This window comes from Pieris brassicae, chromosome 10 (genome assembly GCF_905147105.1).
Source record: "Pieris brassicae chromosome 10, ilPieBrab1.1, whole genome shotgun sequence".
Lineage (NCBI taxonomy): Eukaryota > Metazoa > Arthropoda > Insecta > Lepidoptera > Pieridae > Pieris > Pieris brassicae.
The window spans coordinates 2254726-2274465 of record NC_059674.1 but is presented as its reverse complement, the minus strand read 5'-3'; the positions used below and the strand labels follow the sequence as shown (position 1 = coordinate 2274465).

At 33.6% G+C, this 19740-nt stretch overlaps 2 protein-coding genes across 2 annotated transcripts; one reads left to right on the top strand and one right to left on the bottom strand.

Annotated features, from left to right (window-relative positions):
• Positions 1-1267: 1267 nt before the first annotated feature.
• Positions 1268-2963, bottom strand: LOC123714946 (synaptobrevin-1-like). The gene has a single exon (XM_045669644.1). It carries the CDS (start codon positions 2762-2764, stop codon positions 2399-2401), a length of 366 nt encoding a protein of 121 aa, XP_045525600.1. The 5' UTR covers positions 2765-2963; the 3' UTR covers positions 1268-2398.
• Positions 2964-3039: 76 nt separating this feature from the next.
• On the top strand, positions 3040-12021 carry LOC123714945 (T-complex protein 1 subunit beta). Its single transcript, XM_045669643.1, has 10 exons — positions 3040-3184; positions 3337-3510; positions 3577-3712; positions 3786-4005; positions 4448-4586; positions 5239-5447; positions 7068-7242; positions 9037-9214; positions 10256-10459; positions 11109-12021. The coding sequence occupies exons 1-10, from the start codon at positions 3182-3184 to the stop codon at positions 11279-11281; spliced, it is 1611 nt and encodes a 536-aa protein (XP_045525599.1). The 5' UTR covers positions 3040-3181; the 3' UTR covers positions 11282-12021.
• The last annotated feature ends 7719 nt before the right edge of the window (positions 12022-19740 follow it).

Genomic DNA, 19740 nt, shown 5'->3' with positions numbered 1-19740 from the left:
ACCCACGTACGCTTTCCTGATTTAAATTTAAGGACTAGAATTTTAGCTAATTATTGAAAGCTACAAAAACACTTTATTAACTACGAATACGTTCGATTGTGTATGAAATATACATACCCGTTATGAATGTTATTTCCTCGTACAGACACGCACTGTAGTAACTAGCAATAAAACACATGAAAGTAAAATATGTACTAATCGCTTGCATAGTTGTGCATTATTTATACTTTTATTCCGTTATATTACCTGTACTTACAAAACAATATTTTGAGCACCTAAAACTAGGAATACAATCCCGCAGTGTATTTAGAGGTAATAGAGCTTTTACAGAAACATTACATGTGTTGCTTGATTTTTTATAAATCTAACAATCGAGAGGGTTATCCTTAGTACAAATTTTTTAAATGTTTCTGAAAACTATCTCCGATCATTAACTTGCCCGAATTTGTACCCGAAATAATAATATGCGGACGAGCGCGACGTACTACTCTTAACACTGAGATTTTAAATTCAAATCACCACCTAATGGACATATTTCAATAAATGCTTTAAGAATCGCTCTTACGGCAAAGAAAAACATTGTGAGGAAACCGGCATGCCTTAGACCTAAATATCCATGGCTGTGTTAAGCTGAGCCTACTTTTCTATTTAAAAAAAAACTGAACAAAAATGAGTTTAGGAAAACTAGCTTTAGTCATTGAAGGTCAGTGTGTGGCGGATAATGACCTTTCTATGAAATAGACCGAAACATCAGATCTCTTCCGTAATCGCACCCAATATTCTTGAATTACAAATCTCACGATATGCAATGCAAATATTTTATTATTTAACTTTGATTGTGGAGGTAAACAAAATATTAAAAGTTGTCATAAATACGTATTACGTAGATAAATGCAACTGGTATTGTTAGGAATGTACATACCTATAAAAAAACAACTTTCATGTTAATTTTTGCCTAATAGGAGGGAACATATTGAGACAAAAATGCAGTTTCCTTTCAATTGTCTGTTGTTCATATGTAAAAAATAAGCGCATTTGACAGTCCTTTTTTCTTTACAAAATTTGAGGTTACATTTTAAATGTGAAAAACTGGTCTTACTCTTGTTCATAGGCCATTTTCTTTAAGCCCTGTACACAAATTGGGTTAAATTGATTTAAATATAAAACCATATAGAGAGGTTAAGTAATATACATTTCATTGTTTTAATATTAATCATCGCTTATCAATTCTAAAGTGTATATCTTATCTCAAGAGTAAAATAACATCTAAGAATAATACATTTATTTTGCCTTTAACAGTATAAGTTTACAAAGATTGGATTAGAACAACAATAGGCAGAAGATTAAACTGTGGTCTAATTTTCTATAGTAATCTATTGGTCCCCTTATGTGTTTCTTATAAAAATGCATAGAAAACGTTAGATTTTTTATATCTATATAATTAACAGTACTTGGTACTATTTAAAATTAATTGACTCAGTCAGTATGTTTCAGTTTAAATCTGTCTCTTAATTTTTTACAAACTAGCAAATACAATAGAAGTTTTTCATTATAAAATATATAAAACCTGTTTGCACCAAAGAATATAATCTATGCATTTCATATTTACTTAAAACATTCTTACAAATAAATAGACTGTATTTGTGCTTTGATATAAAAACATTTTTGTGCATAAAATTGTGTCATCAAAGATAAGTAACATCAAAACATCTGTGATCTCCTGAAAGGTTATTATGTACATTTGAAACAATAGAAATAAGTTGTTTGATTGAGTTTGGCCCAGACACTACTCTCAAAAAAACATTATAACCCTCCAGTGTAAATACAATTTTTTTTTCTATAATACCACTCAATATACATTCTTATAAATACTACATCAATTTAAAGCAACATCAACAATTTCAACACTGGCTGTCTATAGACATATAATTTAAACGACATATCAAAACATTTTAAAATTTATAGTAAATGTGCAACAGTTATTTATATGAAGGGTATATTCTTTACAAAATAGTTTCATTACAATCAGTCAATTACATGTATAAAGTGGTTTTAATCAACTAAAGTGGCTCCTGAATTACCATAATAATAGCAATATACTTATTTATTATTTGCTGAACATTGTTATTGATAGATAATCTAAAGATCCACTAAACCCTTTTTTTAGCTTTTATCTATAACAATAACACTGTCTCGTAATTAGATAATTCATAGTAATTAGAATAGGGAGTAGATGACTCTCAAGTAAGAAGTTGATAACAATCTTACATTAGCTGAAGGTGGCAAATATATTAGAAAATGTGTTACAAATTGAGTATGGGCTGGTTCTTAGTGAATGCCACTATTTACATCAACCTATGGAAGAGCCCCTTTAGTAAAACGTTGGGATCCTGAAAAATTATCGTCCTGATGGTGTCTCTGGAGATGGATTGACTGGCGGTGGAGCAGAGGGTGAGCTTGAACCCGATGTGGCCCACACAATAATAATAATGAGGAGGACAGCTCCCACCGCACCAATTATCAACATCATTTTAAGATTTTGCCACCAGTACTTCCTCTTAAGCTTACCAGCCTGTTGTTCGAATTGCGCCGCTCCATGTTGTAGAGCATCTGCACGATTGTCCAGTTCTGACAACTTTTGGTCGCGTTCCAACACTTTCTCGACATTTACACGCATAATACCAACGACCTCATCTACTTGAGCTTGTGTCTGAGCTAATCGTTTATCGCTTACTCTCGGTCCGGAGGTGCCTTGGTTTTCCATGATTAACAAACTACGTACGGATGTATTGAAACAATGTAATCTTTCAGATTTAGCTGTCGTTGCTTATTTAATCACGGATATGACTGGATGGCAAATGTATAAAAGCACCTACAACAACAAATATTTTCCTCAATATTCAAGAAAATTAGGATGACGTAAAAATTACTCAGACTACGAGCACAGACTCTAGATTATTTAGTCACAATGCCGTTGCATACCATAGACTAAACTCTATCCTACAGATAATACTGTTAAATAACAATGGGTACCTTATTCTGTTAAAAATATGTGTACCGTACTTGTAATAAGAGTCTGTGGTTCAGATTTGCGGTGTTTCTCTCGTGACAATTTTTGGTTACTTTTCAGTTTTAATTCAAAGGATATTTAATAAATAAATTGAAAAAGAAAAACTTCAATATGGTGGGTAATAAGATAATTCTATGATTTAATAAAGAAATTGTAAAGATTTCGTACTTTTTTCCGCAATTAGCTGTGAAATGTTGTTTCTGTAGGCCATTGTATTCGCTTGCACATGTTCACAAATTATTAAATTTTTAAATGAATACTTGCAGGTTTCACTTAATCCCATCAGAATATTGAAGAATGAAGCAGAAGAAGAAAAGGGTGAGATAGCTCGGATGTCCAGCTTTATTGGTGCCATTGCTATTGGTGATTTAGTTAAAAGCACTCTTGGCCCCAAAGGAATGGACAAAATCTTGGTCTCTTATGGTAGAAACGCTGGTCAGGTATGAAATAAAACATTGATTTTAGTAACTGTGACTTTTAGTTGCTTATAAATTTGATTTTTGCAGATAGAGGTTACAAATGATGGTGCTACTATTCTTAAATCAGTGGGTGTAGACAACCCTGCGGCAAAAATTCTGGTTGATATGTCAAAAGTACAAGATGATGAAGTTGGAGATGGAACAACATCAGTTACTGTGCTTGGTACAGTTTAAAGCTAAATTGACTCAGGATAGTTGATTTTGAATATCATAATAATTTCTTAAATATATTGCAGCTGCTGAACTTCTTCGAGAAGCGGAAAAACTAGTTGAACAGAAATTGCATCCACAAACAATAATAGCAGGTTGGCGCATTGCTGTTGATGCTGCCAAACAAGCCCTTTCAGATGCTAGCTTTGATCATGGCAAGAACTTAAATGATGCAGCATTACGAGCTGACTTGGAAAATATTGCCCGTACTACACTGAGTTCCAAGATTCTTTCCAATCACAAAGAGTAAGTAATCAGACAATTAACCTTAATATTGAATTTTTAAATCTAAACTTGTTTAGACGGCAAAGACATCATCCATCAGCCATCTTAGTGAATATCATAATATTAAAGTGACTTGTGACTGGTGCAGAACTTTATGGCATACATATTTCTGTGTATTCCTTTGTTTTTAATTTATAAGAATTTTTTAGATGTACTTTGTGTGTTAGCCTTGAAACAACAAAGCTAACTTGATTCTTAGAAGAAAAAAATTAAATGGATTGTTTTTTTATGATTACGTACCACTTCTGTACTAAGTTGAAACATTAATTGTGTAAAAGAAATCAATCCCTGATCTTCAGGCTCGATTATATGTGTTAGTAGAAAAATGTTAACACATTATCATAGAGACATGACAGGTTATTTGAAGTCTTAGCAATTACAATTCATGTTTACCTTATTCCAGGCATTTCACAAAATTAGCAGTTGATGCAGTATTAAGGCTTAAAGGTTCTGGCAACTTGAAAGCAATTCAAATTATCAAGATCTCTGGGGGTGTTCTCGAAGAATCCTTCCTGGATGAGGGATTTCTATTGAATAAGAAGGTAAGGCTTTATTGCATAATTTTGCTTGCATCATTTACAGTATCTTTGCTTAATGGGTATGTATGTATACAATGTCAGTCTCTCTTACATTATTCATACTTCCGTATAAGAAATAAAATATAAATAGAGTATAGTATAGTACATAAATAGGATTACATTAAGTCCATATCAGATGGAGTGAAGGCATCCTCCAAATTCTTCCACTAGTCTCTCATTCTCGCCACCATTATCCAATACTTCTCTTTCAATCATTTCAAAGCTACAGAAGTGTATTTACTTAGTAAAGTGAATAGTGATATAGACTGTCATCTAACAGTGCCAATTCTATTACTATTGTAAAAATTATTTCTATATGCACAATGGTGCTATATCGATAAGGAAATCTACTTAAATTTACTATGGTCTAAAGCAAAATCATTGTTGCCACATGCCTCATATCCAAAAATACATACATAGTAGTAATTGTATATTGGAGCTACAACCCAATCTAAGTCTTGGCCTCGGATTGCATCTGTTGCTTGATCAATTTTAAATACACCAGTCTGACATGTCGAGTCTTGGGACTTGAATTGCCGGTTTGAGGAAACCGATAGAAACAAATGTTTTTTGCACACAATAGAATCCAGTGTACAATGTTACTTACAAATTTCAGGTTGGAGTACATCAGCCAAAACGCATTGAGAATGCGAATATATTAATTGCAAACACACCTATGGACACAGATAAAATCAAAGTTTTCGGTTCAACGATCAAAGTGGATTCTATGGCGAAAATCGCTGAACTTGAAGTAGCTGAGAAGGAGAAAATGAAGGACAAAGTCAACAAGATTCTGGCTCACAAGTGCAATGTCTTCATTAACAGGTTTGTTATTTTTGTATTCATTTATAAAAATTCATAAAATTATATTAACAACACTCTTCTTTACAAACAGTTAAACTCTCGAATCTCGTTAAACGTTTCGTTCATCACTTGTCTGACGGAACTTTAGCGACTTGATCGAATATCAATCTTTAATTAACTGTCTAGAGATTCGTTTGCCTCTCTGATTTAACTACTTTACTGCGACATCTCTATTACATCAATTTTATTTAGAGAAAAATAATTCGAACACTAATTACATATTATGCACCTGTATTGTAATAACTTTAAATAAGCACAGATAAAACTGAAACAAATAGGATATACACTTTTAGCAATATATAATATCCTACTAAAACTATTTGTATCAATATTACTTCACAGCTTCAATGCATACAATTTGTATAAGTTACATGTACAATTTTATTTCAAGTTTTGCATATTTGCATAAATAAAATTTGCATATGTGATTGCTATTTAAGTTAACAAACTGGTAAAGTTATGGAGTAACAATAGCCAGAGTCCAGACTAAGCTAAGACTATTGTTTTTGTGTCTTGCTGTAACAACAATCTGTGGTTAATTAAGTGATTGCTAGCTGTGAATCCAAAAAAAAAACAAAAAAAAATTAACTTAACAATAATGTTTCGGCCCTAAAGGAGTAATCTGTATTATAGACTTATTACTAATTTGAGGAAATGATGGTCTGATGTGAGGTATCCGATCAAAGCATTGAGTGTCCGTTGTCTGCTTCCTTTTATAATGGTGTTGCGTTAGAGGGATGCAGTGCAATATGTGTACAGACTACAAACAGTATGATGGCACCATACACTGAATCTCTAACGAAGTTATACCAATTACTATGGATATACAACTTCTCCATCTGTCTTAGCTTTGCTCTTCAGGCCAGCTAGACAGTGGTTAGACTGTTTGCAGATCCTTCCTCCACATCTTTTAACTGCCAATGTGACAACTCAAATCATTAATATACAGACACACATATAAAAAAAAGTTTTGAAATTCCTTAGTTTTAAACAGTACCAATATTTTAATTGTTATACAGTTTATTTCAAAAATAGTCATTAACGCTATTCTTAATGGGATATAAAGCCTATTTTTGCTCCAATTAATTTCTATAAGTCCACCGTATTGATTCATGTGCCTCATAGCAAGTTACAATACAAATTATGAAGATGTTGACAGTTTCCACTGGAGAGGTTTTGAGGAACTATTTTACGAAACGCGAGAACTTTTTATTTATTCAATAACTTTTTTTCTCTTTAAAAGACAGTTATTAGTTATAATTTAGTATTGACTTTTATTAACATAACTTTTACACATTTAAAGAAAACACTTTTTTAACGGATTGAAGCTATGTATTATTATAAACTTATAATATGTGAAATAATTATAAGTTTATAATATAAAAGTGTTTTCTTTAGTTGTAATTTGTTTAATATTTACTTTCAGTTTTCTTTCTTTATCAAATAATAAGTAAATTGACTCATATTTTTCATGTTTGGTATATTTTGTTTAACAATGTAATCTGTTTTGACTTTGTATATTGTCATAGTATTTTTTTTAATATGGATATCTGTAGCCCTAATGTAAATGTTTATTTTCAGGCAGCTAATCTACAATTACCCGGAGCAGTTGTTCGCTGATGCAGGTGTCATGGCGATCGAGCATGCTGACTTCGATGGAATTGAAAGATTGGCACTTGTCACCGGTGGTGAAATTGTCTCCACATTCGATTCTCCTGATAAAGTCAAGTTGGGACACTGCAAAGTCATTGAACAGGTATCCTAATATGTGTTACCTAATGTTTGGGTTTTGTTAATAATGTTAGTTGGAAGTTGGTTAGTTGGTGCTTAGTGTTGTCCATTGAACCTCTCGGTCAGATTACCGGTCTCGGAACGATACACTCTCCGTGTCACTTAAACGTTGTACCTAGTGTAAATTGATTTTCCAATAATAAAAACCACTACGCTGGTAGGGGGACTCACCGATCCGCTATCTCCTCCCCCTCTGACTATTTCCTGGAACAACATCTGGCTGCCAGCTTTGATTTACTCCTTGCTACAGTAATGTTCGCAGCAAATCTTAATATATATAAATCTCCTGTCACGATGCTTGTCCGCGATGGACTCCTAAACTACTTAACCCATTTTAAATTAAATTGGCACACCGTGAGCAGTCTGGTCCAACTTAAGAGATAGGATAGCTTAGATCTTTAATTATAGTCGCAATTTTATTTTATTGCAAATTATTTGTCTATAATTAATTGACAGTCACAATTATCTGTTCACTCCAAAAGATTCTATCAAATGTCGATACTTCTCGTCTGGATTGAGTAAGTAGCATACCATCAATAGATGGCACTGCTATGGTAAACCGACAAACGTGTCATATAAGCTTCAATTCAATATCATGATTACCACGTGTTATTGAGGCTAAAGTATAAATTTAATTTATTTTGTAGTAAACGAAATAGCGTGAAATTCAATTACTACTCAAGTCAATTACTACACTATTCAAGTCATACTCGTGAACGGGTGCTACTTGTGGTGACTGGTTGTATTTGAATTCGTGCATGCGGTAATGTTAGTTATTTTCGACTATGTATTTGCGTGTTGTTCCCACGAAAATGTAAGTGCGTGCTCCTATTTCACCATGCCTCTTGCTGATAGAGGATTTTTGACAATCTGAGACAATTCTTTGTAAATATTTATTTTATTATTATTTATTAGTTAAGATGTCATGTGGAACATGGTGTGATGGTTGCAGCTCGTTACAAACGTTGTGTAAAACAAACAAAAAACTTGGCGATTAAAAAGAGTGGCGGAGAGTTTATTGCCAGTTCTTTTCTTCCGTTCTACGCCCTTGATTTGAGAACTGGCAGTAAATGTAAAAAAATTTTTTTTTTGACGTACATTGTCTTACCTATATGAATAAATTATTTTTGACTTTGATATATTTGTTATTCTTGCATTAGGTCACTTGAGTAAGTAAATATTAAGATTTACGTTTTTGTAGGTAAAACAAAAAATACGTAGCATTATATTCTATTGCCCTAAATTTTGTCCCTGTTTCGGTGGAGTACTTTTTTAGTAGCAACACTTACGAAATGTCAGAATTCTACGGAATGAAACACTTTAGTATAGGGTTGGATGAAATTTGGTAAATTCTGCTGATTTTAAACTGTGGTAATTAATAAGGGACGACAATGTGTCCTGTAAGAGATTAGTGTTCTGTATTTGATCACTTAGCAATTTGTACTAACGTAACACCGGCCAGAGATTACAATTAATAAGCTTTAAATTAAAATTATACTTTATTTAAAAACTACTCTTGAACTTGAAATTTCATTAGAGTTTTGAACTCGCGTTTTGCATTTTCAGATTAAAATATGATTAGCAAAGAACGTTTACGTTTTTATTTGATTTCACAGATTAGTAAAAAATTCGGTAATTTTACCAAAAACAATAGAGTGACTGACATTTGACTTCAATGTTTTTGAATACGATTATCTATGCTTGACCGCGAATTGCTTAGCCCTTAGTTTGAATCTAAGGATTACTTAAATATTTCCAGGTTCTGATCGGTGATGAATGCCTGATTCGGTTCTCGGGTGTCGAACTGGGATCGGCCTGTACTATCGTGATCCGTGGAGCCACTCAACAGGTCATTGATGAAGCTGAGCGTTCCCTTCACGATGCTTTGTGTGTACTTGCAGCTACTGTTAAGGAGCCTAAAGTTATATATGGAGGAGGTATGTTATATCAATATAATAATATTTATCTATCTATATTTATCTATAATATTTATAGTACCTGTGATTAGAATGCGTGACCGAACGGTTGAGAGGCGCAGTAAGCCAACACTGACCATTAGAACAGAATAGCAGGGCAAAAAATAATACAATAATAGTGTTACGAGCTAGGGGATCGGATAGAAAATGCCGTGGATTTATTCAAGGGTTTATTTCTTGAAAAATCAATGTGGAATTTATGGACACAAATCAATCGCAGAAATGCACTTATAACACGCACAAAAACACAGTCACTAATTACTTCACTTATGCACACTTCACACTGTACTTTATCACTTGTATTCACTTTATCGCTTCGGTGTTCTTCTCGTGTTATCGCATTCAAAACTAAAGGTGACTAGTCGCGTTTCGGCTCGCTTATATATCCCTGGGAATAATTCTAAACAATATTCGAGAACTCTCTAGGCGGGCTTGCTACTGAGTAGCGATTGCGCAATTCTAGAACGTCCGCACTCTTTGTCTCTTTCGCACGTTGCTCCGTCCTTGTCGTACGGCGTTCTAGAGTGCTCAATGTAGTTTCGAGAAAGTTCCGATCTTCCTTCTCTCTCTCTCTCGTATCATGTCGTCCTTGTCTCACACCTAGAAAGTTTGGTCTAGAATATTCCTTCATCAAAGGGGTATACCTAGGCCTGAAAACGCCTGAAAACGGGTCTCCTGAAAACTGCACTACTCTACTACACATGTTCTGAAACCGACTAAAAAAAGGTTTCAGCTTTAAGGTTCAGGTAAGGTTTAGCTTCAGTTTCAACATTATGGAAATTACGATTTTCTAATATGTGATTGATCCTCTCCTGAAACGGTCAGAAATCAAATTACAGCCTGCTGAAAAGTTCTCTAACTAGTAGAAAAATCTAGAAACATTGCAGTCGACCCGTCTTCGTAACAAGAGCAAGAAATAAGTTTTATTGATTTTTTCCTTTCGTAAATGTTTGAGCCTTCTTGTATATTATGTATGACTTACTATGTACGTACGATTTTCAGGTGCAAGTGAAATGTTTATGGCCGAAGCGGTGTCCCGTGCCGCGACCCGTATCGCTGGAAAGGAGGCTTCCGCAGCTGAAGCGTTTGCGATCGCTTTGCGGCGTCTGCCGGCAGCTGTTGCTGACAATGCCGGTTATGACAGTGCTGATCTGATTGCACGGCTCAGAGCGAAACATGCACAAGGAGAAAAAACTATGGGATTAGGTGTGTTAAGGAATTTGATGATGGCATATATTTTAAATTTAGAATTGTAAATAATGTTCTGACGGTTGGGGTTTCAAAAATAAGTATTCGATTAACAGATTAATTTTGAATTAAGAACAGTCTAGACTCTTGACGTGATGCAATTATATTAATTTTGAATCTAGAATTATAAATAATGTTCTGACGGTTGAGGTTACAAAAATAAGTTTATTCAATTAACAGATTAAATTTGAAATTAGAACAGTCTAGACTCTTGACGTAATGTTATTATATTAATTTTGAATTTAGAATTGTAAATAATGTATGATGGTTCGGTAGCTTTTTTCCATTAACGGGTTAATTTTAAAATTAGAATTTTTTAATTTAATTTGTTTTGAATTTAGAATTCATATTGTATTTTTGAAATAGTTCTCCTTTAAATTGTCTTAAGAACAGAAAAGATAAGACAGTTTACTCTATTAAGAGGACAATAATTTGTAATGTCTAGATTTGCATAAATCTGGGGCTTATATTACGTAATTCAAATTTATGATTAACAATTGTTTGAAAATTTCGTGCTTCGTACAGATATAATTTTCGCGTATTTAAACACTATTTGTTTGAGTAAACCAAAGAAAAGATACTATTTTTACCCACTTTTCTTCCGCAGATATGGAAAAGGGTATCGTTGGTGACATGAAGCAGTTAGGTATAACAGAATCGTATGTAGTCAAACGCCAAGTGCTGCTCTCAGCCGCCGAAGCAGCTGAGATGATTCTTCGCGTTGACAACATTCTGAAGGCTGCCCCGCGCCGCCGTGGACCAGATCGCCGTCCATGCTAAATCTTATCGTTTTTAGTTCAGCTCGTCCCAGTAATTTTAGCATTACATTGAAAGGATTTTACTAAAGCAGTTGATATGTTAACTATATTATTATAAATTAATGTCAATAAGATGACCTGTGGTAATATTTTTTTAAAATTATTAAACGCCAGGGTGTTTATTCTAACCTGTCCAAATTCAGTGTTTTAGTATTATGTACTGGGACAGCTACACTTAGCCTTAAATGCTTGTAAAGTCATATTGACTTAAAATAATTTTGGATTCTGCCTGCATTTGAATACAAAGGATTACTAAAATACACGAAAGTGGTCATAAATTTACGAGGTATAGTAGAAAGGTCTCGGTCGAAGTTCTGTCAAAGGTTGTCTATGGAATAGAGACGAATCATAGACAAAGTGCGCCATCTTTTGGTTTTACACGGCAAGTTTTGTCACAATGACATTCTATATAATATTTAAATCAGCGCCATCTCTTGAGAATAAATGGAAACAGAAACAGCTGAATTGTAAAGTTGCTTTAACGCAAAAATTTTGTATGTGTGCATTTCGTAAGTATTTTTCGAACGTATCCTTTAAGATTTTTCAGCGTTTTTGTATAACAGCAGAGGTGTCTTCATTTAAACATTAATATTATTAATATAAGGTTTAAGTTTCATTTCGTGAAGCTCACAAATATAAGTTTATTTCTTTAACATTATTTTTAGTTCGCATTATTATGTACTAAATAAATTCTTCACAATTCCTGGGCTTTTATTTTCTCGTCTTAATATATAAATAATAAATTTGCGGATATATGTCCATTACAAAATGTTCACGAGTTTCCTTACTGTCAAATGTTGTGTTCATCCCGGTTAATTCCACTTTAATCAAAAAACGTATGATAAAGTTTTCGAATCGACAAGATAACCACAGTATTCGAATAATGGTATAATTTAGATTTTAACAAAAAGGGTTGTCAAATATTGACGATTTTTTCTTTTTGTGTTACTTAAAAAAAGTATATATAATATTTTTTTAATATTAAAATAATAAAGGTAATTTGTAAACACGATATTCATTGACTGTTTGGCGGTTCAAAATGCCCAGGTCAGCTAGTTATAAATACAGTAAAACCCGCTTAAGACGATTTCTCAGGGACCCTACCAAAAACACGTCTTAAGCGAGAAAGCGTATTATGCGGGATAGAAAAAATAAAACGTACTACATGCTAGTATGTATTATGTTCTAATTTTGGTATATATAGATATTAAATTATACTTTTATGAATAATATTGAATACGTATTGTAATTATAATTACGATATTTAAAATAATCACTTATTTTGGTTTGACAGAAAGATTTAGATGCATTAGCAATTAAAACATTTTCAACATAATTCAAATTTTGCAGTGCATCTTCGCTTTGATCCAAAGAAGCTTCGTAGCGTATTAAATCATTAACAGCTCATAATGCCTGGGCGTTGACAAAACCGGAGTTGACTCATCTTCGTCTTCATCATTACCACTTACGGCCTCGTTTTGTGTGTTATTTACATACTCAATAAGATCTTCAGTTGATTGAATTTTGTACGTTGCTACATTGTCATCAAGGGAAGAATATCCAGGAAAACCCTGCAGTATCTCGGGTTCTTCACGTGCGGTCCGGGGGCTCGCGTTAGAGCGGTCAGTTAGACCTCTCGGCTCGAGCTTGGGCGTATTAAACGAGATGAGGAATCGTATTAAGCGTTAATAAATGTATGAAAATATGTCTCAAGTTGCAGAGACCGGCGTAAAGTGGCGTATTATGCGAGAAATTCTATTAAGCGTGATCGTCTTAAACGGGTTCTACTGTATATCACAAATGTAAGTAAGTTTGAACAACTTTAAAAGGTAAAAGGACTTAAAATTTGGTCGGCGGGGGCAAGTCTTGAGACTTCACTTTGTGACAGGTGCGACCCGCGACCGAATTTGTATGGGAATGACATTCGATCAAATTCGTTCGTCGTTACGTAAGGATCGGTAAGTGATTTCGTCTCAAGTCGAGATTTTTTTATTCGCCCATGGCGCAGGCTATAGTGATTCGACCATACCGCCCAGTCGTTAATTTTCCTTTTAATTATATATTAGGTCCTTACATATGAAATTGGCGTTTTGTGTGGGAGGAACAAAATATAAAAAAAAATATGTGTTTTATGTGTGTTTAATTGTGTAATTAGTCGAATATTTTTAAATATAATATATTTAATTAATAAAAGTATGAACCATTGTTTTCTATGCACTTTTGCCATATCATAGGAAGTTCATTGATCCCTTTACTAAAAAAACCACTCGGACGGGAATCAATAAAATCTGTGAAGGCGATTTGGACTGCCCCATCAGAGTTAAATTTTTTCCCTTGCAAGAAGTTGTCCAAATTTCGAAAAAAATGGTAATCTGTTGGAGCAAGGTCCGGGGAGTACGGAGGATGCCTTAGACATTCCAATTGAAGCTCTTCTAATTTGGTAGCCGTCTGTTGTGCAGTGTGTGGTCTAGCGTTGTCGTGAAGTAGCAGTGGCGTTGAGCAATTTTTCATCACAGGTAATGATTCGGTTTAAAATACCTTCATTATTGTGCCGGTTCAGTAATGTAACGCAGCAGTCGACGCGCGTTTGCCTGTTTGCTTCAGTCAATTCGTGAGGTACCCACCTTTCAAACTTTTTAATCTTCCCAATTTGCTTCAAGTGAATTAAAACAGTTTTAACACTAACACCGCAGCCTGCAGCTAACTCGGACGTGGTTTACGATGGATCCGCTTCCACAATAGCCTTCAATACTTCATTATCAACTTGGGTCTCAGGCCGTCCACGGGGCTTGTTCTGCAGGTCGAAATTTCCAGAACGAAAACGTTTCGTTTCCGCAGCTCTAGTGCCACGGCGGAACTCGTTCTCGTAAATAATGCGATGCTTTAAGTTTTCCATTTTGTAAAATGAGTGACGCAAACAGAAAAAAACAAATGAATGACGGTCATCGAAGCACAAATACATGAGTAAATAGCTGTACAAATTTGAATTTGAAATTCCTAACCGAAGAGGAGGTATCTGAGGTCAAAGTGGCCAGTACGACAAAACGCCAATTTCATATGTGAGGACCTAATATTAAGTTCATTTATCGAGAATTTAAAACATTGAGATTCATTGTGATTGGTCAATCGTTGCATACGCGGTGACATGATACGTTATATTACATCGGGTACGAAATCAATCGAACGGAACGTTATGCGTCTTTCGTTATAAATTCTCAGTCAGTGATAAATGAAAAATATTACAAATCTGCATTCCGACAGGGATATTGCGTTACAAATTGTGTCCCCTAAGATTGTAATGGGCATGATATTAGAAAATGCCAAAAAGACGTAAAACTATAAATGCACAATTGCTTCAGAATACGTTATTAAATAGAGGTTGAAGGAAGCAGTGACGGCGATAACTTCGACTCAAATTTCTGCCTGGCGATTGACATTTCATTCATATTTGGAATCAAAAAGTCGCACGGGTCGAAATCCGGAGAATACGGTGGAAGGGGCAGTAGTTCGTAGGCTAATTCTAACAATTTGGCTGTGGCGACGGCGGATGTATGAGCCCGTGAGTTACCTTGATAGAAGACCAATCTTTCTAATGTTGTACTCATTAAACCAATCTCGTAACAAACAAATAATAGTGTATATAAAAATATTAAACTATGCCGTCCGTATAATATGGATACGACCCGTAAAACAATTTGGTTGTCCAAGTCGGTTTACGGACGATAATTTTACATGTTAACGTCATAAGAAAACATTGGGTACGTTTATAAATTGAATTGAATAATTTTTATCATTTCATTGAATCATTTTTTTTATATAAAACAAAGGAGTTAATTGAAAATATATATATATATATATACTCGTTAACTATTTGAATTTTTGTAATAATCAAAATAATGTAAGATATTATATCGCTAATTAATTTTTTTTAATAATAATAAACAATGGAATTCACATTGACTTTTACTTAATAAACAGTTGACAAAAAAAGTTCATGTTAAGGTTGTACGCTGCCACCGTCTCTTTTTCGACGATGGAGTCGAAGAGAGATCACCTCACAAGCCAAACACTTGCTCCGCGCTTTCGCTTGCACCCTCGGTTCAAGCGGAACGTGACAATAAGTCATATTACGCTCGGCTCAGGCGGAACGTGACAATTCGTCATGTTTTTTCCGTGCGTTCATAGATTTATATGACGTTATCGCTTTAAGAAAAAGGAATAAGTTTTAACTAAATTGCAAAAACACATAATTTTTTTAATCATATTTATTATTATTATATATTTATTTAGATAATAGTTGGTTTGTGTAAGTTGACGAAAGCTTGATGGGGACTTAGAAAACACATCGTTTCGTCGAGTTTACAACATTACACAGTTGATACCATCTGTTAATAAAAGCGTTGTGGGACGTTAAGTGTCTTGCTCACGCGGAACAATGTTAGACACTAGAGGGCTAATAACCCGTAAAGAAAAAATATCCATATATCGTTTGCCCCAGGGATGAAAGTCGTAAAGCACTATTACGAATGTTTTATCTTTTTTTTTCCTTAGGTAATTTTCAAAATTATAACAAACATATTACTACAAAAAACAAGAGCATGTCTTCTTTATTCTACGGTAATTATTTTGTACACAATGTTAGTAATACTCATTTACAAACTCATAATATATCCGCGAAAAGATTGGTATTACGTTCTAAACATTCGTCAAAATGTATTGTCGTAATGAGCGGTTACTGTGTCGTCCGTAATTATGTTTAAACAGGGAAACAATTGTAAACGCTTTTGCTCTTCAGTCTATATATTTAACTGTACTATACATTTACATATTTTTATACTATTTGCACTAAATACAAATTTCAATCGTCGTATAGGAAATGTAGCTTTCATTTGATATATTTGTATATGTGATGTACGCACTTAGTTTTCTACTAATAATAGTATTATCTTTACGAGTGTAGCATACACATTTTTATCGTAGGTAACGGTATCGTAGTGCGCTTGGTGACTTTGTACTGGATACAAATATTATGTTTACCTCTTTATATTATATGTGAATTGCAACAAAACGATAAAATACAATTAATTTACTTAAAAATGGTGGTTAATTTATCTACTACCTACCCCATACGAGCGATATTCAAATCTTTTTTATTCTATTTTTATATCACTGGGAATTAGACATAGGCTTCTGATACAGAGTTATCAAGAGTCTAGCATATGTTTTTATTAATTATTTTTCACCAATAAATTATTGTACAAAAAGAGACTGATTTTCAAAACAAAATAGGTATGTGGAAACACTCGAACTGAAAAGAATTCAATATTAACACATTTCAATTTCTTGTAATTCGATATACCTTTATTATTTGATTTATCTTCGTCCGAACAATAAAAGCCTTATAGGACCTTTGGAAATCAAGTTTACGGAATTTTATTTGTCGTATGAATTTCCTGTACCAATACTCGAATGAGATTAGAATTTAAAACGAAAATTGCTTGTTTTGCTTATACTCTGTGCAATATTTATAATTATAATTTTAATATTTATGATCTATGAAAGATTTATTTATTTATTTACACACAATTATTGTGTTTTAACAGTTACCAATAATAGCACGACACAATAATACCTATACCGATAATTCTGCAATACATATATAGACCTAGATCTAATAACTAATAATGTAGCAAGCAACTCTTGTGAACTCAACCAGTGTACAAACAAATAGGTCTAACTCGATAGAATTTCTATTTATTATCTGTATCTATGACTCGCGTCAATGGCGCTTCACTAACCAAGTTGCAGTTTGCGCGCGGAATATCAGAAATTTGAGACTTCAGGTTTTTGCTTGGTACCCGTAGACCCATTATATCCCCATAGTCTCTCCATTAGATCCAGATTATGAACCCGACACATAACTATCCTAATAAAATACACTGACAAACCAAGGTTTCTTGTGAGGCGAAGCTGGTCATAACCCACACACCCAGAAAAATGGACGGCCACATAGGCGGATACAAGGGATACACTCCATACAGTCTCTACCTATACTGTAACGGATGAATTTTTTTATATTAGATTGTATTTAGCCTCATATGGGCCCACACTATCGCGTTGCAATCCATGTGACTTCTATTTAACGCATTATATAAAATGTATGTTTCAATCATCATCATACATATTACGAAATGAAGGATTTAGGACCTTAGTGCTTTATTTTTCATTTCAGGAAATTAATTAATTTTTATTCATGATATGTAAATTGTAAAAAACTTAAATAATTTACTTGCATCTGTAGAATCCTAAGAAACATGTCTATTATTTTTCACGGTACTAAATATTCTAAATTTAAAATGAAATCTGTATTACAACTAACGCTTCTATTACAATTATTTATACTGGCTCATCACATTAAAACACAAAACGAAACATGCCCTGAAGCATTTCAATTTATCTAATTTCAATTTAATAAGAAAACCACACAGGACACGTAACTTCACCCTATTCTTCCATGCAATGTAAATAATTTAACACGCTCGAAGGGCCCCAACGAAGATTGTATTACGTGACTCGAACCACAGGAAAAAGGCGCCAATACGCCATACGAGGTAAAAACACGACAAATGAGAAACTTCGCCGGGATCATGTCAATAATAAGGAACGCTAAGATTCAAATAGCAGAGACAAGTTTAGGCGCGAAATCGAAATCTCCTGTCAAATTGATAAGCATCTAACGGATATCGATGTCAATTACTAACTCCAAAGACAATTTTTCCAATAGAACTCTGTAGGTTCTTTTTAATTAAGAATTATTTAAAAAAATTAACGTTTTAACTAAATTTAGTTTAAAAACTACTGCTACTAAAAACAAAAATACAAACCAGGTAGAAAATGTAAATGTAATACTTCGTTGAGACTTATTAAAAAAATATAGTCTATCTGTTATGTTCTTATATGTATGTCTTTATCACATACTTTATATACGAAAATAATATAAAATTTGGCAACATTCGTTTACGATTTATATGCAAATAAACCTCTTACTTAGATTAAAAGATCTCGCTTCACAACAAACCTTTTTACATATTGTCATATTGTCTTAAGGCGACTGTTAGACACGAAACTGACATGTTCATTTTTAACACGCACCCTTTCCAGAAAATTTGGATAAATGGCAATCCCGGTTTTATTATTCATACGTACATTCTAACAATATTTTCTCAAGGAGTAGAGAGACAATAGAGTGGAATAGACAATCTTTTTACAAGTATTTGAAATTAGAATTTAATATTTACGAACAATTTGTTTGGCACACATGACCCAATTTATGGAAATAATGAACTGCATAGATTAACAGTTTTAATTGTCCATTGAGTGAACTGACAAAAGGTAAGTTTTGTCTGTTTAATATTGTTTTGTATAAGATGTAAATGTAAATAATTTCCGTATTAGAGTAATCTGTAATGGTAGCTTATTTTGAAAAAAAAAAACTGGGAACTAAAAATTAAGGGCTACACATTTTCGGTTATTCTTAAAAATATTTTCTATAGTTAATATATATCAATGTATATACAGCGTGTCCCCAAAATAAAGTATCAAGCGGTGGTTCAGAGATAGAGCACCTTAGAGGAACCCAAACAATAGTATGTTCTACGATTTTTTGTAGTTTAGAAGTTTTAGTATCTGTTTTTGGTAAATAATAAAAAATGATTCACAAAATCTAATTACAGGGAACATAGCAAATCGAACGCTTAACGCGTTTAATAGAACAATGGCACTTAAGTAGGTGCATTTACTTCAAAAGCATTTCATTAAAAGGCAGACGGTGAAAAACTAGGTATTCGAGTGAATAATGTTAACTAATGACGAATGTTGGCAGTTGTTGAAATGTTGAATGGCACAGGTCGTACCGCAAAAAAGTACCGGCAACGTAATTGCGAGACGGAATAAAGTTATAAGCCTCTTCGTTCATTAGGGCGGCTCTATTACCGTTACAAGTGACAGCAATCGCACGGTGTCGCGCACACGAATCGTACAATTCACACAGTAGGGGATTTACAAATTTTCAAGGTATAGTGTGTTGTTGTTTCCGTCCTCTACAATTGTCATGCCCAAGATTATTTTCGAACAATGTCCTTGAAATTACACATACAATAATTATTGGGTTTGATTTTTGAGGACAAAATAATACACAGACTATCTAGTTCGTAGCCTCCAATCCAGTCTCCAGTAGTAGAATTGACATGTATAGGGGAAGCTCCTTACAAAAACTGTGTAAAACAAAAAACTTGGCGATTAAAAGGAGTGGCGGAGAGATTATTGACAGTTCTTCTCGTTCATCCTACGCTCTTGATTTGAGATCTGGCACTAAATGAGTTATGCATCACTCATAATTACATCATGCTACTCATCACATGT